Below are 27997 nucleotides of genomic sequence, written 5' to 3' on the forward strand. Positions count from 1 at the left end.
CAAATAACATAAGAGTTACAGGTTTCTTGGAAAATTGTAAGAGTATGTCTGTGGGAACACTTGAGCTCTGAGTAATTGCAGGATAACAATTTGGGAAGTTTATAGATTATATTCCAAAGGTATAAGTTTATTTCGGCTTTATGCCTTTTTTGAGCTGATTTTAGCAGTATATATTTCCCTCTATCCTGATTCAATCTATCTAGGTTTTCTAATTTATTGGTCTAAAGTATATGCCATTTTGTTATTATTTTAATAGTTTCTATGTCTATAGATATAGCACGTCTGTCTACACTAGTTTATGTGGGTTTTGTTTGTTTTTTATTGCCTTAGTGATATATTTTGTCCATATATTTTGTTCTTTTCAAATAACCTACTCTTGGATTTATTTATTAAGCCTACTACTTTTCACTTCTTTGCTTAACTTTATTTTGTTTCCCTAAATTATTGGAAATGATTATTTTATTTATTTTTATTCTAGTTTCTGTTGACAATAAAAGGATTTTAAGACTGTTTATAATTTGGCTACAGCCCATGCATTTTGAGATGTGCTGTATTCATTACCATTTACCAGAAATTCTTTTAAAGTTTTCATTTCTGCTTTGAGCAAGAAGTTATTTAGAAAAAGAGAGAAAAAAAATCTCTTCTTGACATAATTTTGTTATTTGTAGTGTTAATTTTGTTGGGGGGGGGGCTTTGCTTCTTTTAGATGTTTTTATATTTTGCATGAGAAATTGTTACTTGGCTTTATTTTCCTTAACTTCTTAATTTTCTTCTTTATTTTGGTCTGTTTTCTAACTTAAATATTCATCTGTTGTTTCAAAGAGTACCTATGAAAATTTTCTTTGGCAGGATAAGGGACATGAGTTTATTTCTAGAACATTAAGCAAATCATTTCTGAAAGGATGCTTTTCTACTGCTGAGTGATACATTTATTTTCCTCTTAGTTGAAGTTTTGTGTGGTTTTTTTTTTGTTTTTTGTTTGTTTGTTTTTTTATAGGTATAGTTCTGGATTTGTTCCCCTTATTTATATCTTTGAAGGAAGACTGACTCACCTGCTACCATAAAAATGTGATAGAATCTTCATAGGTTGTTGAAAACATTCCTTTAGTGGTATCTTTAGAACACTATCACTATAAAACTTCTTCTGTTTGTTGAAAATATTGCATAAGAGATCAGATCCCCATTTGCCCCCACCCTAACAGCCATCATGTCTCTCTTTCACTTGTCACAGCCTCTAGTCTAGATTCATACTTTGATTTTGGCTGATTTTCTTGTTTGGTGTTTCAGCCCACTTAGTTGGGGAAGAGCTCAATTCCGTATTGGGGGCCCCCTTCCCCAGTGAGCCCTACCAGTTGAGGAAATTGAGCACTCTTGTCAAGGTGAGCCCGCTCTGAATGAGAAGCCTGGTTGGAGAAGAGTCCTGCCACCCATAGCGTCCTGTTTGGAGAGTTCGTGCATGTTTTCTTTTCCCATCACTGCTTCCTCTGACTGCTTCATGGTTAATTAAGACATGCCTGTTCCTCCAATGGCTCCCTCACCTTTAGCTTTTGCTGCTACATTAGGAGGACACGTTTTGGTTTGGAAGACAGCTTTTCTAGTTAGGGTGAGCCTGCCACAAGAGTATGTAGCTCAGAGAGAGAGATACCACAGCACTGCTGGGTTTCTGTTGTGTTTCTAGTTCCCTCTGGGCTGTGGGACAGGTCGGGAGGGCTCAATTACAAAGTCTCCCTCTCGCCTGTTAGCCCAGCCCATGCCCTCCAAATAAGGGGTGTTGGGCCCAGCTTTTCTTACTTTCTGCAGCATTCCACAGCTGGCACTGAAAGGGGTGTTGTGATTAGACTCTTAGTGATGCCCCTTGCTATGGATTCTTCTACATGTTATGCAGAAATTCCTCAAACTTTCTGCCTCTCACTATTCCCTGGTATTTTAGTGCTGATGCAGGATATTTTCCAATTTTTTGTTTTCCACTGATTGTTTAAATCATTTGCTGGAAAGAGGGCTTGGATGTCTACTCCTATGTTACCACTTCTCTGCAAGGCCTCCAGCCTAATTTTGTTCATGAACACGATCAAAATTAGCTCCTTAAATGGATTTAATCTTGGATGCTTCTTTCGAGGAAATTCAAAATAGGAAGCAAGCTTTCAAGAAGAGAGAATAAATTATCAGCCAGTCTCACAAGGAGAAAAGAAGCCAAATCTTATACAACAGGTTTTGGAGTATACTTTTTTTACATTTCCCGTTCAAGTTGAACTCTTCAAATGAAACTGAAGAGCTAAAATCTTTAGCTGATAAGGATTCTAAGCATTTATTTATGGGACTCTATAAAGGCACTGGAAATTTTACATAAAATTTGCTAGGAAGAGGGGACCAATTGCTTTCATGAGATTCTTGACAGGATCTCAAAACTAAGGAGCTAATGCTGTGCATGTATAAGAAAAGCAAAAATTCACCATCTTATGAGTTTCTGGTTTGGATAATAAACTTAATTCCATAAGAGATTGCTTTAGCACAAACATGAAAACTTTAAGCATGGAAATGCTCCTTAAAAGGAGAGTAAAAACTGAAACTGGAGGGCAGAAAACTGGATTTGTGATGATTTGAAGTGTATCCAGAATAACCAACAGATTTTAAGCAAGATCCTGTATGGCATAGTTACTCTGGTATGCTGCAGGAGAAGGAGGAGGGAGTTTTAAAAGACAAGTGGATGAATATATATGTATGCTTACAAGAAGCGGAGTACAGCATTAGGAATAGAGACAGTGGAGAAGTAATGGCTGTGTGCGATGTCAGAGGGGTAGTGGATGGGGGAGAGGGATTGACACAGTGTGAGGGATACAAATGATAAACGTCTAAGTATTACTTTGTTTTGTGCATGTGAAACTAATAATAAAAAAAAGACAAGTGGGAAGCACGTCCAGTTTGTTTTGGCTCTGTATGGCTTTAGCTTCACCGTCTGTATTAAGGGAACATAAGAAGAAACTGAAGTGATTGGTCATGATGGCAACTCTGGACTTTTGTGGTTTCAGAGGCGAAAAGAGCCCAACTGTTTATTTCCCTCTTATCTTACTTAGCACAACCTTTTCGGCTGTGTAAGTCACAGTAGATACCTGTGTTATACAGTTAGGCATTAGCAGAATAAATAAAGCTCACTCTTCAGATGTATCAGAATATTTTCATATATTCTTTTGTTTTGGTGGAAACTGGTAGAACAGTTTTCTACAAAAATTGAAGAAGTTGATTGTTCAATTTGTGAACAATCTACCTGTCCAGTACTGACCAGAACTCTCCAGCATGTTACCCCAAGTTACATTTTGAGTCCTGTAGAGTCAATTTTCCAAACTGGGAAACTCTGGTTTTCTCATTTATTTTTATCATCTAATTACTTTATTTCTTGTCGTTAAGTATAAGGGACAGAGAAACTGATTTATTTTTATGTGCAACAATTTAAAAAACAGCTAATTAGGTCATCTTTATTTTACCACCTAACTTTTTTATAGTTCTTGAATCTTTCCAAGTCAGAAAAGTTGCTGAGCATGACCAACTTTGTTTACTAGTTTATAGGATAAAAAAAGAGTAAAATAGGAGCCTATAAAGGCACAGTGGTAAGAAGATAGTGTTTCCAATTTATCTCAAAGTTTGGGATTAATTTAGTATTAATTCTATTCTTTGATGTCTTCCTGTTTTTTTGACATGGTGACCTGCCATAACAAAGAGGAAACAGCAGGAAGCTTGGTACCAATTAAAACCAGTCTCTTTCCACCAAAGAATTGAACTGTCAGCAAATGTAATCTCAAATTCAAATAATGATAAGTGTTTTAGAAAGAAACAGGAATAAAGGGACAAAGCTATTAAATTTCAACATCTGCTGGAAAATGATTAAAATGCATGCCAGTTTAATTAAGTTTGGAATTTAATAAGTTACAACTTGCACAGCAGAAATACAAATAGCTGCCTCATGCATGGTGTATCTGTTTGGGTGGTGTCTGCATCCAGCAAAACTAAATACGCTGATCAATGTCTGCATGAGTGTTTTTCATACATTCACCTCTGGTGTTCATTCCAGTCATGAGTTATTCAATCAGGGTGATTAAGTTTGTAACAATATAACTCCAAGTTTGCATCTGATTGACAGTAGTTGAAGTTTGAATTTTTTCTAGGGTAAGTCAAATGTGATAATAGATTTCTGAAGCAAAATGAGTCTTCAAGGTTATCTGGGAGGAAATTTGAAATCTCTTATTTGAAATCTCTTCTTACCCTGACTGAGATGCTCTGCATGATCCTGGACTCAGAACCCACTGACTTTGGATCTTTACATTAAACTGTCAGCTGTACTGACTTCCAGGGTTAAAGGTCTAAGTACTCAGTGCCCATTGATTCAGGTCCATGGCTGACATGATGCGCTTCCAACAACGTTCTTTTGGCTAAAATAGTACATAAGCCAGGTTGGTTTGTCACAATGGGAACCCAACAGAAATCTAACAACAGGTTTCTCCCATATTTTTTTTGTGTTTCTTAATGGAATTAAATATGTCATTTTACTATTCTACAGTGAAGATATTTTATTAATACCGTATTTCCCTGAAAATAAGACTTAACTGGAAAATAAGCCCTAGCATGATTTTTCAGGATGACATCCCCTGAACAAAAGCATCTTTTGGAGCACAACAATATAAGACCTGGTCTTATTTTCAGGGAAACCTGGTAGTATTAAGGGAACATAAGAAGAAACTGAAGTGATTAGTCATGACGGCAACTCTGGACTTTTGTGGTTTTAGAGATGTGCTTAAGAAAATTCAGAAGTCTTAAACTAGTAGCCAGCTATGAAATAACTATTTTAAACAAAAACAGAAAATTCAGAGTTTATTTCTCATCATCTGGGAACACCAATGCTAAGATTTCCCCCCTGTGGTTGGTATAAAATATTTAGTTAGACATTTTAAAAACATTTCAGGTTTGTTTGTTTGATTATTTACAGTGGAACCTATCAAGGATAATTACATCCATTCCATTTTCAGTCAACAGAAAAAATTTGAGTACCTGCTGTGAGCCTGTGCTAGACTTTATGATAGAGAAGGAAGGTAGATAAGACATGGAATTTTCCCCTAGGTAGTTCAGAAATAACTGAGTCAAAGAACAAACCTTTTTAGTGATAACAAGGGGAATCACCAAGGGAATTTATGGCTCCAAATTCCTATGTGAGGTCTTTGCACTTTTATCCAATATGCTTAAAAAAGAAACTGAATCATTTATATTGTAGTCAAAGTAGTTTTTTCAGAATTTATTTTTTTGTGGATTGGGACCTGGGTTGAAAATAGACATCTATGGGAAGACTTTAAACTTGTTTTCTCTCAGTTGCTAATTCAATGAGGAAGTGTACTTTTTCTAAGTAATATCTATACCTGATAGTATGTAGTTTTGCTCTTTTTTTAGTTAAATCTATTGGGGTCACATTGGTTAATAACATTATGTAAGTTTCAAGTATACAGTATTATAACACATCATCTGTATAATGCATTGTGTGCTCTTCACCCAGTGTTTAGTCTCCTCCTGTCACCATATATTTGACCCTTTATTTTTGCTCTTTATAGAAATTTTGTTCCAGTTTCCAATGTACTTAGTCACTAAAACAAATTTCTGTGTTAAGAGGCCTAACTGCTAAATGCAGACCTTAAGATTCCTATAAACCAGTAAAAGAGAGAATATGTATACACATTCATTTATTCAACAAATACTTTCTGCCGGGTACTGAGTTAAATATTATGGTTATGACTATGAAACCAGTAGACAGCTCCTACTCTGCAAAAAATTAAAGCCTTGTAGAAGATGCAGATAAGGAAACAGGCAGACACAGCATAGTGTGTTATGTGCTATGATGAGGAAGGAAAAATAGAAGGTGTTCTGGGACATCCAGAAGAGCATTTAACCCCCTCTAGGAAAGTCATTTATGATTTCTTGGAGGAAGTATTATGTGTACTAAGACCTGAATAGAATAAGTAAGAGTTAATTTGGCCAGAGTGGGAACAGTAAAAAGGAGAGTTATAGAGAAGATTTACAGTGAGAGGGACCACATGTGCAAAGGCACAGGGGCAAGAGAGAATGGTGTGTTAAGAGAATTATAAATTGTAAATATATCAATAAGAGGCTGGGGCAAATGAACGGAAGAGAAAAAGAGAGAAGGCCTTAGGGTCATGTTAAGGGGTATGTAAGGCTAAGAGGATCTCCCGAAGGGTGGTGTTCTACCGAAGAGAAGAAATGGTGTTCAGCACTGGACTTTAGCGTACAGAATAGTTAGAAGATGAACAAGCCTGGAGGCAAGAAGTCCATTTAATGGGCTGTTGTAGTAACCAGGAATGAGATGGTGATAGCAAGAGCCTAATAGTGAGGATGTCTGCATAATTTATGGATTCCAGAGACCATGAAAAGGTAGAACCAATAATACCTGGTATTTGATGGGACGTTTATAGGAGGAAAGAAAGAATTAAACATCCCAGGTTTTTTTCTTAAGTAAGTGGGCAGATGATACTACCACTTACTCTGTTAGGTAACATACAAGAGAGGACAAGTTTGGAATGAAAGACAAGGAATTCAGTTTTGGATATACAGATAACTGGGAGACTGTTGCAAATTCAAATTGGGAACTTAGCTGAGGACTAGAAGTAGAGATAAGAGATTGATGTGCAATTTGTGTTCATGGGAGTTAAATAGTTATCTCTCTGTTTTCTGGCCATCTCTTGGGTCACCTTGCTGTCTTTTCAGACCTCTAAATTCTAGAGTTTTCTAGGATCCAATCTTAGGCCATCTTCTCTTTTAGGATGATCTCATCCAGTCCTATGGCTTTCAGTACCATTGACAGGCTAGTATAACTGAAGGTTATCTCCAGCTTAGACCTCTTTCTCAGTTCTTGACTTTTATAACTAACTCCCTGCCTAATATACCCAGTTAAATGATAATATGCATTTCAGAATCTTTTTTTTAAATGTTATTGGGGAATATTGGAGAACAGTGTTTTTCTCCAGGGCCCGGTCATTGTCCTTCAATCTAGTTGCGCAGCTCAGCTCCAAGTCCAGTTGCCATTTTCAATCTTTGGTTGCGGGGGGCACAGCCTACCATCCCATGCGGGAATTGAATCGGCAAGCTTGTTGTTGAGTGCCCACGCTCTAACCAACTGAGCCATCTGGCCGCCCCAATATGCATTTCAAACTTAGCTTGTTCGAGACAGAACTCATATTTTTCCCATCAATCTTGTTACTCTCATTCACCTCATCTGAGTACATGGCATTATCTTCAACCTTGTGGCTCAAGTCAAAGCTGTAGGCATTTTCCTTGTTTGTTTCATTCACTCCCTCACATCCAATCCATTACCAAGTAGTTTGGTTTCTGCCTCCAAACTGTATCCTAAATCCATAAACCTCTCTGTATTTTTACTGCTGTCACCCTAATCCAGGATATCACGTTGTTCTTTTTGAATTACTGTGTTCTCCCAACTTGATGTGTCTACCCTTAATGGCTTCAGTTCATTCTACCACAGACTACCAGAGTTATCTTTCAAAAGTCCAAATCAGATCATGCACCTATTGTACATATAATGCTCTGATGACTTTCCAGTGGATTTAAGTAGTAATCTAAGTACTTACCACGACCTGGCCTTTGTATACCTCTAACCTCATCTTAAAACCACTCACTCACCTGGAACCAACCAGACCCATTTCTCTGTTCCTCAGGCCAAGCCCAAGCTCCTTTATGCTTCAGTGCCTTTGTACTTTCTGTTCCCTACTGGAACATTCTTTCCCCAGCCTATTCTACCACTGGTTTTTCATTCAGTTCAGATAGATATCAGCAACTCAGAGAGTCTTCCCTATCTTCTCTATCTAAATAGTCCCATCTCATTCCTTCTATGCCATCATTCAGAATTATTTCCTTCATAGCACTTACTAGTCTACAGTTGTCTCGTCTACTTGTTTCGCTAAATAAACTTCATTACAATTGCTTTGTGTAAATTCTTTCATTAGAGGAATCCAGACTCTCTTGTTCACCTGTACATCCCTAGAACTCAGAGCGATAACTTGAGTATAGCTCCCTGTTAAATTGAATGAATGAATGAATGAATGAATGAATGAATGAATGAATGCCAAAGAAGCTCTAGACTAGAACCCTGCAAAGGCACAGACGCTGAAAATACATGCCTCTTTAGGGAACAGAGAATCGTCCCATTTGTCTTTCACATATGTAATACTTAGAGTAATCCCTTTTGTGTTAGTGTTGTCACTAGATTAAAAACCAGAGGCTCCATCAGGGTCACACAGTAAGTGGAATAGTGAGGATGTCTTCAGTTACAGATAAAGAAGAAAAAATCAGATGAAGGGAAATGCTTGAGATAATTTATAGAAAGAAGGCTTAAAACAGAGACATTTTAAAATAACAAATCTTTTTGGTCAAGCATAGGTATATGTAAAACCTTAGAGTAAGAAGGGTACAGATGTGATAGTAATTTGGGTGTCACCTTGTGTAAGACTATTTGTGATTACCAGTATAAGCTTTAATGCAGAATCACTCAACTTGATTAAAACTGGATAAAAATATTTAGTATACTTCTTTTAGAGTTTTACCTCTTCTGAATAAATTTGAAAAAGCAGAGAATCTTCCTAAGTTTTGCCTTTCTGACTTTAACATAATCAAGTAAGCATATTGACAAATTTCTTTAGGTTATGTCAGTAGTTTATAGATACTGAGTTCTACTCCTAAAAAGAGTCACTGTAAGCTATTTCATACCGCAGCTGTACATTTCTATGCCAGAAGAAGCGTTAAGGATTTGAGTCAAGATTTCAACTCAGGACATAATGCAGTTAAAAAGAAAATAGATGAGCAGATGCATTTGTAAAATAAAACTTCCATGGAGCCTTTAGGTGGGGGTGGAGTGGGGTAGAGAATGAATGCATTTTTTGTTTAATGGAAATTAGAAAATTGAGACTAATAACATTAATTCAATTTTTAATGTATTTAAGCTGGAAAGAGCAGCACTAAAAGATACAGACAGCCCTTACAATTTCAGTTTCTAAAATTTGGGAAATCCTAACTTTTTGGCTCCAGTGATTTCGCCATCTCTTCATGCTGCATGTTGCCACAAAGAGAACATTTAAACATGAGAAAGATTTGCCTTGAATTGTAGGAAACTGAAAGGGGACCAGAATGCCAACTCAGTTCTGGAATTCTATCCCATAACCTCTTTCAGCAGAGCAGTGTTGAATTTTTATGCAATACCATAATTGGGTGGCCTGAGTAATATTTTAACTGTAAGTCAATACCTTTGAATAGAAATGTCTGACAATTCAGAGTTCTGTTTTCTTCATATGTGCCTAAAGCAATTTTCCCACTAGGATACTAACCACCATTTTCTTACTACCCTTTGTTCTTCCCTCAAATAAAATTAATTTAGCTTCAGAGTATTTTATGACCTTAATTGCTAACCATGGGTTTAGAAGATAGTGTAAAACATTTCCACACTATGAATATTGGAGTTAGTGGACTTGGAGTTTGGTTGGAGTTTCTGGGGGATGGAAGAGGACAGGTACAGTAGAAAATATTTTTAAAGCTAAAGACTACAACAAATGAATGTTCATGTCTGTTTATTTCACTGTAATTCTTTGAAATAGGTGAGGGGGAGGAGAGTTCAAAGGAACTACTGTTTTGAATTTTAACAGTCTTTTCATGGAAATGTTGGTGTTTCTGGTTACTATAGTTCTGTAACTATTAAGAGTTAATCTGAGAAGTTTTTTCATTGTAATTCAGTGCTTACTTTAACTGATGGGCTTATTTTATGGTGCCATGTTTATAAGATGGCACTTAAAATCAGAGTTCCTATACCTACTGAAAGAAGGAAACAAGGGAAAGCTACTTTTAGGGGGTTGGTGGTGACATTTTAAGTATGCAGTGTGTCTGACTTTTATTATGTTTACCATATTCAAATATAACTGAAGTGTAAAATAATGATTTGACACACAAAAATTTATGATAAACTTAAGGGAGAAAATTTATATGATATTTTCTAATAGATTTTTTCTTTAGAAAATTCTATTTTTTGTTCTATGAAAAATGCCATAAACTTGGATCATGCATTGATCTATTAATTTGAAGCTATTTTCAAACAAAAAAAGTAATTCATTTTTTAACAGATTTAGTTATAGTCATGACACAGATGTATAGCTATGTGTGTTAGGCAAAACCATTCACCACATTAATTTTAAATGCACCATTTGGTGTGACATGTAAATTTCTGACATTTCCTAAATAATGCTATGGTTACATAGAAATTACTTTGCAGGTAATTAGGTCTTATTTTAAATCCAAATGCTATTTTTAATGCAGACATATATGGAAGTATATTTTTGGTTTTTGTAAATGCTTAGGTTTAGTGAGTTTACAATCCTTTTTTAAAAAAATATTCTTTATTTTTCTTCTTGTCCTTCCCGGCATGTCCTGTGAGAATATACATCAGTGCAATGCTACATTATAAAGGAACAATTACCTGGATTACACCCCGAGAGCAGACTTTTCTCTTAACTTTAAAGACATAAATGGTGGTGTATTTAGTTCATACAAAAAAATAAAACAACAGCATATTTTTTCTGTGTATTTGGGGAAAGTAAAAGCATTACATAGGATAGTTTACATAAAATTTCTGCTGGGAATCTGAATTTTCCTGTTTGTCTTATTTTATTTTTAAAATTATGCTTCAAGGTTTTATATTGCATTCTACGCTAATGCTAAAGACTCTGTTCTAGCTAATACATAGCATATTTGGTAGGATTTAGAAAAAATGGGATTTTTGTGGTCATGTAATCAAAAGTTTAATTCACTTCAATCCTGATAAAATCTTTGATAGGAGAATTATTTCTTTTTAATATATGAGCATAACAGTATTTCTGGTATTTAGAAAATAATTATAGCAAGTTTTCTATTCCTATTTTATTCAATATTACCCTTCAGTAGAGTCTTATATAACTATAGTTTCTCAACTCTAATATGATTTTATTTCTATTATTTGTATTTAGTATATAAAAACTTAGACCTTATGCCAATCCTCATTACACTTTTATAATATGTAATCTGGTATTGAACAATTACCATGTTTCCCCAAAAATAAGACCGGGTCTTATATTAATTTTTGCTCCAAAAGAGGCAGTAGGGTGTATTTTCAAGGGATGCCTTATTTTTTCACGTACAACAATCTACATTTATTCAAATACAGTCATGTCATCTTCTGGAAGATTGTCATAACGTACTAAATGCGTCTGTCTGGCTGACGATCTTAACTGGGGCTTATTTTCGGGGTAGGTCTTATTTTCGGGGAAACATAGTAGGAGGGCCTTTCTTGATGTGGCAGGTGGGAATGTAGGGATCACAAAAGCTAATTCATAAGCTTTAATCTTAAAACTAAGTACTCATTTGTCTCTTAAAATACAGTAAGTCCTCACGTGATATCCTCGGTAGGTTCTGCAGCTTTAAATGAAAACCTTTTTTTAAATAAAAAGAAACCAATTCTACCCAGGGCTGATTGATGTAAATAAGAGTTAAGTTCTTACAGCATCTCATCCAGGTTATAATGAAACGACAATGAGCAAAACTACATTATTCAAAGTCATGCTATATGTATATATGATGAAATTCACTCTTGACGTTACTTAATGACTGCTACTCTTCAAGTCATGAAGAAAAAAGGGGTTACTATTAATTACAGAAGTATGAGTGACTGTTTCAAAACTCTTATTTCAGGTTGAGATTTTATAACCATTTCTGAACATTTTCATCAGGACAGATGAGATTTTGAGCTAAGGGAAAGAACCTTTTCTAAGGAAGAGTTTGAATGATTAGAACAGTTATGTAATTGGAAGAACTAAGACGAGGAAAATAGTTCAGGTTTTACATGTTTAATTTGAAGTTAAAGCAAGACTTGCATATGTACGTGTCCTTGGCTCTTGAAGATGATCACAGAGCTCTCCACAGCTAAGCTCTGAGTGGTGATAGGCATTTATATTCTCCCTAGACAACAAGTTCTCGTCAGTGCCTCAAGTTCCAGGTACATATAAAAATGGCATAAAATTATCATATAGATCTGAATTAGGGTTTTCCAATATATGCTATTCCAAGGGATGCTGGTTTTTCAGGGTACTCTGTAAACAGTGATTCTGAACCCAGGCTATGTCTGAAATGCCACATCTCACAGTGCCCTTTTAGAGATCCCATCATCATTTGAAAGGCTTTGAGGACTTTCATTATTGAAAGTTTAAAATTGATTTTTAACCTAGTTTTCCTTACTCATTCTCCCTCAGCTTGGCCCTTTCTTTTTTTAAATCCACATTAATATCCAATAGAACTGGTGTTTCATAGATCACATATGATGTGACTCTGTTCCAGTAATGTGGGTGTGTATTTGTGTTCAGGCACCTCTGCATCCAGACTCATTTCTAGTTTATTAGCAATGTACTTTTAAGAGACTTGATAATATCAAGAAGATACCACTTTGGGGTAGACACCACTATGTAGGATCTGCTCCTTAATTTGAAAATCCAGAAACCCAGTTTTATCTTTCCCTCTGAATTGATTTGATTGAGGGAAAGTGATTTGTTTTAATCAAACTCACAAGAGATGGGTGTTTAAACAAATTTATACATTTATCAGTTCATAATCAGGAACTCATATTTCCAGTGATCAAAATATTATTTATGTTTATTGTCCAAAGCACTTGTAAGAAGGGTACCAAATGTTTCTTGGAGGCAGAAGAGTCTGAAGTGACATTTTATTATCTAGACTTCAGTGAAGGAAACTTCTTAGTCATCCATGCTACATAGAAGAATTCGCTTTGCCTAGTGACTGCACTCATGTCTGCCAGTTCAGTTTCTCTTCCCAGGAGAGTATTGATAAGGAATGCCGAAACGGCTTCTCTGCCCAGAACTGACCAACCCCCAGCTAGTCACACTTGGGCTCAGAAGGTGGATAAGCCTTCATTTCATATCTACCTCTGCCTCCTATCACCTAGGCCAAGCTACTTTACTCTTTTAGCTTCTGTTTACTTATATGTAAATAAGGTGATAATTATACCTCCCCGACCAAAAGTAGCCTTTGTGATGACATTTCTCTGACACCCCAGTAGATATTTACCATGGCAATTTTAGAGAACTGTAGCATTTCAGAACTCATAAAGACCTTAGATGTATTCTTGTTCATTTCCCTCATATTATGTTAGAGATCTTTTTTTTTCAATTGTGATTTGCAGAGATTGTAACATGCTCAAATACTCATATCCAGAACTTTTTTTTCTGAATTGCTGGGTTCTCCCATGTATATAGCTTATCTTGCCAATTAAACAATTAAAAATCTGTAAAGATAGAGACCATATTTGATATTAATTCTGGATCCCTTAGATTGTGTTCACAGAAATAAAAGCCTTTTCTGAGGAAAGGAAAAAGAAATTATAGTCATTCTATTTCTATTTTGATACCATTTAAAATGTGTACTTTTGTGTGATCTAAAGTGTTTATCACGTTTTATCAGAACACAGAAGATAGATGATGAGAGTAATCTTCATAATGTAGGAGAGAATGTGTTTCTGACGAATATGTGGTTTGAAGTCCTTTAAAAATATCTACGTAGTTGATATTTCTCATTTCCCTAATGCTTTACCCACTAGAGAATTATTTTTACTTTTTTTTATCTTCTGGATGGACTAAAATTATTTTGTTCATGTTATGAAATAATGTTGGCAGTTTTCTTTAGGACTGGCACATATTAAAATACCTTAAGTTGATAGCTCATTGATGAGTAATGAGTTTAATGGCATCTCCGTTATTAATCTTTAAGTGGAATATTGATTTTACCTTCAAGAATAACTTCATAACACCCTACAAAGTTAACTGAAACAGAAACATAATAATCACTAATTGTTCCAAAATAGGAAGAAGAAAAATGACTAGGTTGTCATGGTAACTGGAGCAAATTAGGACTAGATCAGTACGAAGATGGAGCTGTTCAAGGTTGTACGAAACCTTTAAGAAACACAGATGGCATGTCTCTTTTGAGGCAATGGTAGGGAACAAAACACTTTCCAGAAGGAGCAGATTTCATGAATACAGTACAGTGCATACGTAATTACCAAAATGCCTGTGTTGCAAGGATTCCTCTTATAAAGTTTTTCAATAAAATGCTAGGTATGTTAATAGAGTGTTTCACATTAATATTGTAGATGCCCCTGGGGATGTTAGTTGACAGTTTAGTTGGCACTAATGGAGTTGTCTTCTACATCTTGATAGTTCCTTTTTCCATTCTTGATTCTAGGGATGAAGACATGGAGCAGTGTATCCACAATATAGAATTAACAAATTGATTAAGATCAGCTTGGTGAATTGGATATTTATTATATATAATTTGGCTCCAAGACTTTGTTCAGATCTCACTCTCTCAATGAGACTTACTCTGATTATAGTATTTATTAGTACAACCTGCAACCCCTCCCTGGTACTCTTGAGCCCCCATTATTTCTTCATTTTTCCATTAGCACTCAATGTCTTCTTACTATATCATACAGTTTATTCCTTATTATGTTTATTGTTTCTCTCCCCACTAGAATATCAGTCCAAGAGGGCAGAGATGTTTCTTTTGTTCAGTGATGTACTGCTTTTAGCTGCCATGGTGCTTAACACATAGGATGCGTCTAATAATATTTGTTGAATAAGGGAATGAATACATTGACGGTTCTTTTTACAACAACCACTGTCGTTATATTAAAAACATTGAATGATTATGAGTCCTGTCAAAAATTACATAAAGTTCTTATATATTACTAGACATAATTTTATTGGATTCATGTAATGGTCTTATTGGAAAAACATCATACTTCAATGTATAAAAATGAAAGCTTTTGTCCTATAATTGCCCCTCAAATATACTATGATAGTCTCCCCCTACTCCACTTTCCCTATAGTATCTTCTTGACTAGATTCCATAATTTTTACAGCATCTTTTGGTTATTAGAACAATTTCATTCCAGTCTTTGAAACTCAGTCCTCACTATCTTAAAACTCCCAAGTCAAGCCTGATTCAATACTCCTCTCCTTCCCTCAGCACGGGATTAACCTGTCTCCAACACTTGGCCTTGAGAGCAGAAGAGTCTCACTCTGAATATCTGCCCCCACCCTTTAAGCACCGGTCACTGGGAATTTGGGCAGGATTCAGGAAGAAGGAAAAAGCTTAGGGCTCCATATTTATTTGCCTAACCAAGGCTGCAGGACTTTGGGTATTTCTGTTTTAGTAGCTGACATGGACTGGCCATTGGATACCCTCCATGGGGCAGGCATCCAGATCCTAGCTCTCACTTGGCACACGTGGGTTCTTCAGAGGGGCCTGCAGTGGCTCTTACTGTGAAGCTCCTTGATATGGGATGTCTGTCTCCTGTTTATCTCTTGTATCACCACACCCACTTCAACTTTGCCTAGAGAATCCACTTTTTTATCTGCTGGCGTCTACTTGCCCACTGGACAGATTCTCAGATAGGTTATCAGCAAGATAAGCCCAAACAACTAGTTTCTGCAGTACATTTTTTTTTCTTTTAATTGAAAATGTCATGCTTTGGATAGAGTATGTCCTAATAAGTCCATCCTAGAGAGAAACCTAGTAGGACCAGCCAGCTCACAATTAGCCATTGTAATGATGCTGTGGCCTGAAAGTGAAAAGTCTGAATAATTTTTATAATTTATGAGAAACAAATAATACTTGTGACAAATTACATTTCTATTTATGTTTGATGATCTTTTTCCTCTGCACATATTAGTTTGATGACAGAGAGATCAGGTATAAGCCCAACTTTGAAAAACAATCCTAGGATTAACAGATATGTAGATAATTGAGACCTCATAAATGATCCTGCCCATTTTTTTACCAGCTGGGAAACTGGTTGACTAGAGTTGCAAATTGTAGTCAATTCTTACTCACACTTCTGTCTGTAAGCTTTTTCTCTAATCTTCAGTGAACACTCCTCCTGATGCTCCTCCCTGAAATAATCTATATGTTCTTAAATTTTATCTGTACTTTTATTTTAAGATAAGAAATCAATTTTAAAACTTAAAGCATTGGAATTAAATAGTATCTACTGGGGATTACGAAAAACCTGACGAGGGCTCCCTGCAACACGCTATAGTGCTACAATGTACATGCCTGTCGTGTGTGCGCAGCTGCGTGTGTAACTAATGCACTTCCAGAAATAATAAGAACTTTTTCTGAGACTCTGATAAGCCTGGGTATTTGTTGGTTCTTTTCCAAAAGTATGAAATATATCTTCGCAGATTCCTTAATAGTAAGATTGAAATTTCTTACGAGAAATATGAATGTCAGTTTTGCCATAAAATATTAATTCACTTCATGTTCTCCATACTTCATGCATATATGAAGCATTATATTCCAGACTTAACATGTAGCTTGGATACACAGTTTTGCTGTTGAAAATAAATGTTTTGGGTTGATCGATTGTTTTCCTTTAAAATTTGGCTTTAATGTCAAATTACTGTTAATATTAAATTAATAAAGAAGTTTTTAATTTCATAAGTAATGCCCTATAAAAAACTCTTTGCTTGCACCAGAGTGGGATGTAACAACCATGCTAATATTATATATTAATTAAAAAGAAAGTCAAACTACATAGAGGGAATTTGATAGATACAGAAGATAGGGATCGAAACCAAGATTTTAGAGCAATATTCATTGGGACATTCAATAGACAATGCTGAGGCTCGTTGCCCATATCTTGAAATAAATGTATAATTGACACAAATTAAATCCCTTTTTGGTAGGAAGAATCTAAAACAGTTTTGGAGAATAGTGCCATCTACGTAGGAGGTGTTGTCAAATATATCATCTTTATTCAACGTTTTCCATGTCAAGAACTAATTAATTCCTAGCACTTGAATTACCAATAGGGGCAAAGCCTGTCAGTGGAGGTGATAAAGACATACACAGTCATTTCCTAAGGTAGATTCTGGAACACATGGTCTTTGGTAGATACAGTAATTAGTCTTAAGAATTTACCCTCAATAATTTGCATAATTCAATGAACAGTTTCATTTGATGAGGGCAGACTATTTTATATACTTTTAATATTAGAATATGCCGTGAAAGGTTTTTTATAGAAAAAATGTGTTGCCTTATAATATACAGCTCTATAAACTGACTCTTCTGTCTCCTTGAAAAAAGCTGACATGAGATTTAAATGAAGTGTATTTCTTTTTCTCAGAGCAGTAAGACACACCGCCGAAATCAATAAATCAAAAATAAGAGCAAAAACAAAAACCCTCTTCACAAGTTTTGAGCATCATCTACAGCTTTGTGTGGTGAGAGATACAGCCCCCATTCTTCAGTGATTCAAAAGGACTCAAATGGTTTTGAGCTCAATTACAACCCTAAATGCATATTGGTGAAATGAGATGCTGATCCATTTGCACACTAATGTGCTATTTTTAAGTCATGCATCATAGCATCTTCAAAGAGGCCTGTCATAATTATGATGGATTAGACTGCAGAGTCAGTCCTAGATGCAGTAATTGTTTCACAGATGCTGCTGATGTGACTTGAATTCATAATAAATTACTGTCAAAGAGGCGGGAGAAGGAGCAAAATCAAATACCAAAGGAAAACTGCTGTGGCTAAAACCTGTTTTGGTCTTAGGCAACCTAAATGTTATCTGTACTAGTCAAAAGGCCAGTATTTTCACCTGAGGTAAACATGCTTCATAAATGTGTACCTCTGACGTAGAGGTTGAAGGTTGACATACTTGGCATTTTTACTTAACATTCTCAATTTCCGTCTCAGTCTCTCTCCTCTCTCTTCCTTCTCTCCCTTCCTCCCTCCTTCCTTCCCCCCTCCTTTCCCCCAACTCAAGGCTTATGAAAAATTATTCTGGAGCCTTACCTGAAATCATAGAGTGGTCATAACATATTATTGCATGATCCTATTTATATTACATTACCTGGTTATAATTTGACCTTTAGAATTTCCAAAAATATTGGTGGTATTTAGAGCTGATAGAACTACTCTTTTTGGTTCCTTAGATAGCCATACCTTATGGGGAATCTTAAACTATTAGAGTAAAATGATAAACATAAATATTACTAGTAGGATCTAAATTATGACATTTTAAATTGTGACTTAATTAACATCTGTCATGTAGGTAAATAATTTCTAAAACTGCCTCTTTAGGCTGTAAAACAAAAAGTGCCAAAGCTGATTTTAGAATTTGAGTATTATATTTTGTCCATTCTTAAAGTTTGTTACTTTGTTGCCTTTTTGGTAAATCTATGAAGAAACCTCATGCTGTACATTATCATGTAATCAAAAACCGTGTGTGTGTGTGTGTGTGTGTGTGTGTATGTACACAATTTAAATAATGAGTTACTTATTATATTTTGATTAGCAAAAATAATTGTTAGACTAAAACAGATAAACATATACCATGACTTTTCCAAGGTTAAGGGTTTAATCATCAAAAAAATTTCCATAAGTCACTTGTTGAATATCATGAGTTTATTGATTTATTTTTAATGCATTCCATTGAGTGTTTTACATAGTCTCCTCTGTACTTGATGATGACTGGTACATATTCTACTTAGGGTACTAGTTCTTCTGCCTCAGTGATGTTGATGGATATATTTGATCAACGTTCATTGTCATCCTTTTAAAACTAACTTTGACTTAGTGGGACATGTATTTCTCTCTTACTAAGGCAAGTGGGAATGAAGTTAAATTTCATTAGAGAGGTTTCAGTTGATGGTAGGCAGGCCCTGACATCTGGAAGCACTTTTCCCCTCTCCTGTGCCCCGGTGGCACTTGAACAGTCATATTCCCTTGTCTCAACCACAGTCCAGAGCAGTGCAGGGCCTGTACACCTTTGAGTTAGCGCTGCTCCTGAGCACTTGCACTGAGTGGGGATTCAACTAATGCTTGACTGATGAACTATGAACTTCACAAATGGCTAATGAGCATTGAACTCCAGTTCTCTCACTGATGTTAGTGGAGATAAATTGTCCTCAAATATTTCAGAGAAAAATCACCAGCAACCCAGCATTGATTGAAAAGGTAATCAAGACAGGTAGCAAGGAAGGGATCAGAATAACTCTGTGATAACTTCCAATTCCATTTACTAAAGGTTAACATCTTCCTTTTCATTTCCTCTTTCATCCTAAGCCTGAAGAAAAAACCTTAAATATTGGCTAAGTGTGAATTTATTAACAACATAAAAGCTACTCCCTGATTTGTGCACTTTTCTTAAAGAAGCAAGAAGAGCTTCTTGGGAGCTGCCAGACTGGGAGCAATTATTTTGTTACCTAACCTTGAGCAAATTGCTCAGTTTTTACATCTGTAAAATGAGAGAATAGAATTAGATCCTTTATTATACTCTGAATGTTTTACACGTTAGGACCATTGTCACATATTATCACTCATTTTGAATATGTTGTTTTAAAATTTCTTAGCCATCCGGAAGTTTAAAATACTGTTCAGTAATTCTATGAGCAAGATCTCTCTTTGTCCAGTACTATTCTGGAAACCATTAGGAAGACTACCAAAATAATGTGACACACATTTGATCTCATTCTTTTGGCCAAAAGAAAGAAGGGAAAGGAAGGGGAGGAGAGGGAAATTATTTGTTAATATGTTGGTAGCTGTAACAGTAGTGTGCTTAGAAACAGCTCTTAACAGTTTGCAAGAGCAGATTGTGAAAATTTCAGTTATTTCGTGAACTGAAGGTTGAAATCAGCCATGACCCATAAAAGCATTTCACCAGGAATATGTTTAAAGCTTGCTATTCATTTTTAAATTGCAACTAAATGTTATAACCTGAAGTATTTAGACCATGAAAAGCATCCCTGGTAAACTTATCCAGTCATCCTTTCCAAGTTTGCCAAAGGCTTTTTTGCTGATGCTCTTGCATATAAATTTCGTTAACAGTTTTAAGAAAAACTTAGTGCCTTAATTCTGATTAGCCTGAGTCCTCTCAGGTGAGTCATTATCCCTATTGTAAAATTGAGTCTCATTCTAAAATGAAAATTCTCTCTCTGGATTTTTATAGATACAATTTAATTTGGCATAAAGTATATTGAATTTTATTCAGCATAAATTACTGAATACAAACCTCCAGTAGCTGGTATTACTTTATAAAGCATTTGAATATTCAGTTGTATGAGGGAATAGTATCCTGATTGGTACTGTACATTAAATCTTCTGTGACGTAGGAAACAATAAAGGGTATTTAGTCTCAGTCTCAAAAACAACGAATTATGATAATTCAAAATATTTCTGGTAACAGTCACATATAAGCAGACGTGAATGAATCACAACTCTCTCTCAGTTCTTGATCTCTGAGAAGCAAAAACAATGTCACCCAATAATCTCTACAGCAAAAATTTACGTTCATTTGAAAAATAGTTTAACTTTGGAAGAAGTTTTCTTTTTTTCCCTACATTTGTAAAAATAACCTATTCACTCTATTTTCACTGACTAATGGGTAGATAGCTACAAAGACTATCTTGGAAGATTTATCTTACACATAAATTATTGACTTTATGTAAGCTTGAAAAAACTTTATATGAATGACAGCATGAAAGCTTTTTAAATATTTCTACAAATGAGCAAAACGAACAGGTCTCATTTCTCTTTTTTTATTAAAAAGAAATATTTGTCCAAATAAATTCTTGCCAAAAGCACTAGGTGATTAAAAGAGTGCAAGTGGGTTTTAATATTACTGGATCATGGGTTAATATTACTGGACCCTGGATTCCAGGATATATACAAAAAAACTATGGTTTAGGACATATTGAAGTAAAAGAAAATACTTTTTTTCTCCCTCTTAAATGGCACTTTATTGGTTTAAATTTTCTCAGTCAGATTCATAGGCTAATAACAAATAATCCTCAAATAACAAATTCTCCTCATCCTAAAATGGAAACCTAATATATAATTTTCCTGCCCTCCCTGAAAAAGTTAACCATTTAATGTTCCACATCCAATGGTTGTGCTCAATAAAGGAATTGCTGTCACAGACAGTTCTGATAATTAGCTTAAATAAGTGTTTAAAAATGGCTATTGTGTTTAAAACTCCATATTGAAATAAATTTAATTTTAACTCACCTTCATTTCTTCTTAAGAGCTATTATTATGCTCATAAAAGATTTGCAAGCTCTATCTATTGTAATTCTGCCCTTGACACTTTAAAAAAGTCCAAATTATATGGAATAGATCATCCTAAAGAATGATGTATTAAATGCTTAAAATATGTGTAGAAAAGTAAGATAATATATATTGTACATGGAACATGCAAGTTTTATATAATATATAACATAAGTATACGTGTGTACATGTAAATACTTTTTGATTTGTGTATGTGTGAATTGATTTTACAGTTGCAAAAAGAAAACATTTTTATTGTAGTATTTGGAAAGCTAATTGACTTAGTCTATGAAGGATTTATCTAGAATTATTTCTATGCTCCTTAATTTTTGAAAAGTAGTAATACCCCTGATTTTGGAGAATTTTCTTAAATCAAAGACTACAAATTAATTTTCATGATTCTAGAACCTGGAGATTTTTATTAAGGGTTATTGCTGTTTTAAAGTATTAGTTTAGCTCAGAGCTACCCAATAGAAATATAACGTAAGTCATATATGGAATTTAAAATTTTCTAGTACTCACGTTAAAACAAGTAAAAAGAAACAAATGAAATTAATGTAATGATATATTTTCCTTAATATATCCAAAGTGGTATATTTCACATATAATAGTTTTTAAAATTGAGTTATTTTATGTTATTTTTTTTTGTCCACACTAAAGCCTAGAAAATCCAGTGTGTAAATTTTACTGTACTTTCTAATCTTTTATGTCTTTTAGATTTTGTGTCACAGAGAACTTACCCAGTTATTAGATTATTTTTTAAAGTTTTCTCAGACTGTTTTTAATTTAATTTTTTTGGGGGGTGGGGGTGGTTATAGTCTATATTCAAATGTTAAATCCATCTAGAATTCATTTTGGTATAAGATGTAAAGGATAGATTCAACTTTATAATTTTTTGCAGAACACTACCTGGTTGTTCCAATATCATATTTATTTGAAATATCACCATTACTTCAAACCATCTATTTGTATCTATTTTTGGACATTCTGTTCAATCCCATTGGTCTTTTAACACTCTGTTATCTATTGATGGGCAAGAACGAGCTGTTTTAAGTACAATAGCTTTTGTTGCTTTTTTTTAATATCTTTTAATTTGGATACTGCCCTGTCCAGGCCCCATTGCAGTTCTTTTTCAGGTTATTCCTGGCCACACTATTTGTTTATTTTTCCACATGAACTTTAGAGTCAGCTGCTTTAATTCCTCAAAACATTCTGTTAATATTTTTATTGAAAGTATATTAAATGAATAGATTAACAACTATCCAAGAACATATTATACCTTTCTACTTGTTTTGTCATTGTGATTGTATATTCTTTAGTATTGTTTTAAAATTTTATTCAACTATATCTTCCACTTTTCTTTTTAAGTGTATTTCTACTGTTTTAAAAATTTTTTTCTATTACAGTATTTTATTCCACTAAAGCTTTTGACTGCTTATTGTTTTTATATATCAAAGCTATTGATTTTTTCTTTGGCTACTTTACTGAATTCTCATCAGCTGTAACAGTTGTTCCATTGATTGTTTTAGTTGACCAGTACACAATCTTATGACCTGCAAATAATGATAACTTTACTGTTGCTTTCCAGTGTTTATATCTTATTTCTTCCTCTGTTTCATTTGTCTTGGTTAGTAAGCAATGACTATTTTAATAGAGCTCTATTATAGCCCAAAGGAAAATAGTCTTGACTTTTTTCCTACTTACATCCTTAAAATAAATGTAATGAGAAAAACTGTGAAAAAAATAAACCATAACTATATCGTGAATGGGGCAGCATTCACTTTATATAATGGATTATTTATGTTTTCTTTAGTGCCCATTTTTTCCTGCTTTCTCTATCATTTGGACTTTGAGATCTCCATCAGTATTGGTCTCAAAAATGTTTGATGAATGAAAGAATGATCACGAGATGAGCAAATTTGTATCAATCTAGTGAAACTGCTTGGATGCTGACTCTATATTAAGCATAAACATGAACAGAGTAGAGTATTCTTAAGGAGTTCACAGTCCTGTAAGAGAGTAAAAAAATACAATTGAGTGTGGTATGTTCAGTGTAGATCATATATAAGGTATAGAAGCAGCATAGAAATGGGAGTAATTAGTTCCGTTGGAAAATCAAAGGAAGACTCTTAAGGGAGGTGCTATCTGAGACAGTTATAGAGGGATGCATCACTGGACAAATAAGGGAACTAAGAAAGCATTCTGGGCAGACAACATTATGGAGGTCTGAAACAGCTTACATGTTTGTGTATTTATGAGCTGATACAGTTGGAGTATAAACTATGGGAAGAAGTAGGAGGAAAGATAAATAGAAACTGGCATATGAAAAACCATTTCTGTTATGCAGGAATTCTCAATTGAAGTGGGAAGACAGCTGCTGTGGAAGAAAATATAGAATCACCTAGAAAGGCATTTTATAAACTACACTTTTCACCCCTACCCCATTCCCTTGTATGTTAACACTAAAGGGAATGTAGTGTATCTTGCAGGTGTGTTTGGGTGAAAGAATTTGAGAACTACTAATGCAAGCAATATGGAGCCAGTAAAGTGTGTTAAGGAGAGTATGACATCAGATTTGCCTGTTGGAACCTTCCTTTGATATCAAGTTGAAGGAGCCTTGAGGACTGGGGAAAGAATAGGCTAGGCTGTTCTCTCCCCTTTACAAAGCTGCTACAATTGATAATGAAGCAAGATAATGTAGATCTGGCTACCAAGTGTCAGTGAAGGTAATCCAAGGAATATATAGGAAATGGTATTGGTGGAATTTAGAAAGGGATTTGTGATACAAAGTGCTAACAAAGACAGAAAGGAGATATTCTGTATTGTTTTTAGCATTTTGACACAAAAAAATTATTTAGGAAGGAAGTTGATACTATTTACTAATACAGTCTGAACTTTCCACATTAGCTGGTGATTTTGATCATCTTTGTTCTCCACGACCGTAAATATTTGAGAGTTGCTGGGAAGACAAGAAAAGTCATTTCCTAAGTGGCTATTGATTGTCACTCTGAAACATAAAAATGAGTATCACAGTTTGCTATGTCTAGGAATTCCAATACTATTAATGGTATGATTATTCTCTAAGATGTATTATTAGTGTTAGATATGTATTAATTTAATTTTTGTTTCCATGTTCTTTAGAATTCATTGAGAGGGCAGCCTTGTGGATGGCCCCGAAGCAAGCCTGATGGAACAAGATAGAACCAACCATGTTGAGGGCAACAGACTAAGTCCATTCCTGACACCATCTCCTTCTCCCATTTGCCAGACAGAACCTCTGGCTATTAAGCTCCAAAATGGAAGCCCATTAACTGAGAGACCTTACCCAGAAGTAAACGGAGACACCAAGTGGCAGTCTTTAAAAAGTTATTACGGAATACCCCATGTGAAAGGAAGCCAGAATAGCCGTGTGAGTCCGGACTTTATACAAGAAGGTAGAGGGTATTCCAAATGTCTGCAAAATGGAGGAATAAAACGTACAGTTAGTGAACCTTCTCTCTCTGGGCTCCATCAGAACAAGAAATTGAAACATGACCAAAAAGCTAATGGAGAAACAAAGAACTTCGGGGAAAGCCAAGAAAGAAATCCAGTCAATGGCAGCAGTCAACCAAATGTCTCCGATTTGAACGATAAGAGAGAATCTGTGAGCTCTGCAGCCCCAGAAAATGCAGTTAAAGATTTCACCCATTTTTCAACAAATAACTGCAGTGGGTCTGAGAACACAGAGCTTCAGATTCTGAATGAGCAGGAAGGGAAAAATGCTAATTACCATGAAAAGAACGTTGTATTACTTCTTAAAAATAAGTCAGTGCTAATGCCTAATGGTGCTACAGTTTCTGCCTCTTCCATGGAAAACACACATGGTGAACTCCTGGAAAAAACACTGTCTCAATATTATCCAGATTGTGTTTCCATTGCGGTGCAGAAAACCACATCTCACATACATGCCATTAATAGTCAGGCTACTAATGCGTTGTCCTGTGAGATCACTCACCCATCGCATACCTCAGGGCAGATCAATTTCCTACAGACCTCGAACTCTGAGCTGCCTCCAGAGCCAGATGCAGTGGTGACTGAGGCCTGTGGTGCTGATAATGTCAGTGAACCAGCTGCAATGCTAGGTACCTGTCCCTTTCAGAAACCAGAACAACAAAACTCAGCTTTTGAGATAAGCCCATCTCCTGAAGAGAACAGTAACATCCAAGGAACCACAAAGCTAGTATCTGGTAAAGAATTCTGTTCAGGTTCCAGCAGCCATTTGCAGGCTCCTGGTGGCAGCTCTGAACGGTATTTAAAACAAAATGAAATGAATGGTGCTCACTTCAAGCAAAGCTCAGTGTTCACTAAGGATTCCTTTCCTGCCACTATCACACCACCAACAACGCAATTGCTTCTTTCTCCCCCTCCTCGTCTTGGGGAGGTTCCTCAGCTTACTTCAGAAGGAAAAAGTACTCTGAATGATGGCGTTTTGGAAGAACACCATCACTACCCCAACCAAAGTAATTCAACTCTTTTAAGGGAAGTGAAAATTGAGGGTCAACCCGAGGCGCCACCATCCCAGAGTCCTAATCCATCTACACGTGTAGCCAATCCTTCTCTGATGCTTCCAGAAAGGCTTCAGAATAATTGTGCTAACAAGAATGACATACGGACTCCGGGGACAACGATTGTTCCATTGTGTTCTGAGAAAACAAGACAAATATCAGAACATCTCAAGCATAAGCCACCAATTTGTGGTAGCAGTGGAGTTCCACAGGACCACTGCCAGCAGTTGATGGGACACAAAGATCAAGAGATTCTGCAGGGTCAAGACAAGGAACAAACACGAGATCTTGTGCTCCCAACACAGCCCTATCTGATGCCAGGATGGATTGAATTGAAGGCCCCTCACTTCCATCACGCAGAATCCCATTTAAAATATAATGAGGCATCACTGCGGTCAATTCTTCAGTATCAGTCCAACTCCTCCAATCAAATGACCTCCAAACAATACACTGGAAATTCCAACATGCCTGGGGGGCTCCCAGGGCAAGTCTACATCCCGAAAATAATGCAGCCAGAGCAGAGGCCACAAAGGTACCAAGCTGAGGTGAATCAAGGGCAGTCTCAAGGTACAGTGGACCAACATCTCCAGTTCCAAAAACCCTCACTCCAGGTGAACTTCTCCAAAACAGACCCTTTACCCAAAGCTCAAATGCAGTCACTGTGCGCCCCTAGATTTCATAATCAACAAAGACCAGATTCTCAAACTGAGAAACCCATGTCCTCAACATTAAAGCAACACTTGAATCAACAGTCTTCAGAGACTGAGCCATTCTCAAACTCACACGTTTTACAACATAAGCCTCATAAGCAGGCAGCACAAACACAAACATCCCAGAATTCACATCTCCCTCAAAACCAGCAGCAGCAGCAGCAACAACAACAACAACAACAGCAGCAGCAGCAGCAGCAGCAGCAGCAGCAGCAGCAGCAAAAATTACACATGAAGAATAAAGAACAGATGTCCCAGACTTTTTCTTATCCCCAAGACAACAGTGATCAGCAAAGAGAAGGATCATTCTTTAGCCAGATTAAAGTGGAAGAATGCTTTCGTGTTGAAAATCAGTATTCAAAACCAAGTGAGTTTCACACTCATAATTCTCAAATGGGATTGGAACACATACAGAATATGAATAGTAGAAATGCCCCCTATGGTCAGATCTTGAAATCAAATGGAAGCAAAGCGCAGATTTCTTGTTCAAACAACACACACCAAGTTCAAGAAAATACAGAACAGACTATAAATTCTGAACTTTTTACAGGAAACAAGACCCAAAACTTGCATCACATGCAATATTTTCCGAATAATGTGACCTCAAAGCAAGAGGCTCTTCACAGGTGCTTTCAGGAACAGGAACAGAAGCCTCAACAAGCTTCAGTTCTACAGGGATATAAAAGTAAAAACCAAGATATGTCTGGTCAACAAGCTGCACAACTCACTCAGCAAAGGTACCTGGTGCAAAACCAAGCAAATGCTTTCCCTGTACCTGACCAGGGAGGAAGTCACATTCAGACCCCTCCCCAGAAGGACATTCAAAGGCACGCTGCTCTAAGGTGGCATCTCTTACAGAAGCAAGAACAGCAGCAAAACCAACAACTCCAAACTGAGTCTTGCCATAATCAGATGCACAGGCCAATTAAGGTTGAACCTGGATCGAAGCCCCATGCCTGTATGCACCCCATATCAGAAAACAAAACCTGGAAAAAGATAACTAAGCAAGAGATTCCACCTCCAAGCTGTGATAATGTGCAGCAAAGGAGCATCCTTGAGACCATGGAGCAACATCTGAAACAGTTTCAGGTCAAATCGTTATTTGACCATAAGGCTCTTACTCTCAAATCACAGAAACAAGTAAAAGTTGAAATGTCAGGGCCAGTCACGATTTTAACTAGACAGACCACTGCTGCAGAACTTGATAGCTACACCCCAGCTTTAGAGCAGCAAGTGACTCCTTCTTCAGAAAAGACACCAACCAAAAGAACAGCTGGTTCTGTTCTCAATAATTTTTTAGAGTCACCTTCCAAATTACTAGATACTCCTATAAAAAATTTATTGGATACACCTGTCAAGACTCAATATGATTTCCCATCATGCAGATGTGTAGGTAAGTGCCAGAAATGTCCCGGGACACATGGTGTTTATCCAGAATTAGCCAATTTATCTTCAGATATGGGATTTTTTATTTTTTCTTTTTTCCTGTTTTTTTTTTTTTCATCTTGAGTCTGGCAGCAATTTGTAGAGGCCCATAAAAAT

General features: G+C 35.9%; 1 protein-coding gene across 2 annotated transcripts in view; it reads left to right on the forward strand.

Moving 5' to 3' along the window:
- Window positions 1-27997, forward strand: part of TET2 (tet methylcytosine dioxygenase 2) — a 104486-nt gene that overhangs the window by 41938 nt on the left and 34551 nt on the right. For both annotated transcript variants that reach the window (XR_004422992.1, XM_033105810.1), the window contains exon 3: window positions 24343-27848. Coding sequence is in view for 1 of the 2 variants with exons in the window: in XM_033105810.1 (XP_032961701.1) it covers window positions 24389-27848 (3460 nt within the window). In the remaining variant the exon portion in view is untranslated. The remainder of the gene's footprint in view (window positions 1-24342; window positions 27849-27997) is intronic.

The sequence above is a fragment of the Rhinolophus ferrumequinum genome, chromosome 5 (assembly GCF_004115265.2).
Source record: "Rhinolophus ferrumequinum isolate MPI-CBG mRhiFer1 chromosome 5, mRhiFer1_v1.p, whole genome shotgun sequence".
Classification (NCBI taxonomy): Eukaryota; Metazoa; Chordata; class Mammalia; order Chiroptera; family Rhinolophidae; genus Rhinolophus; species Rhinolophus ferrumequinum.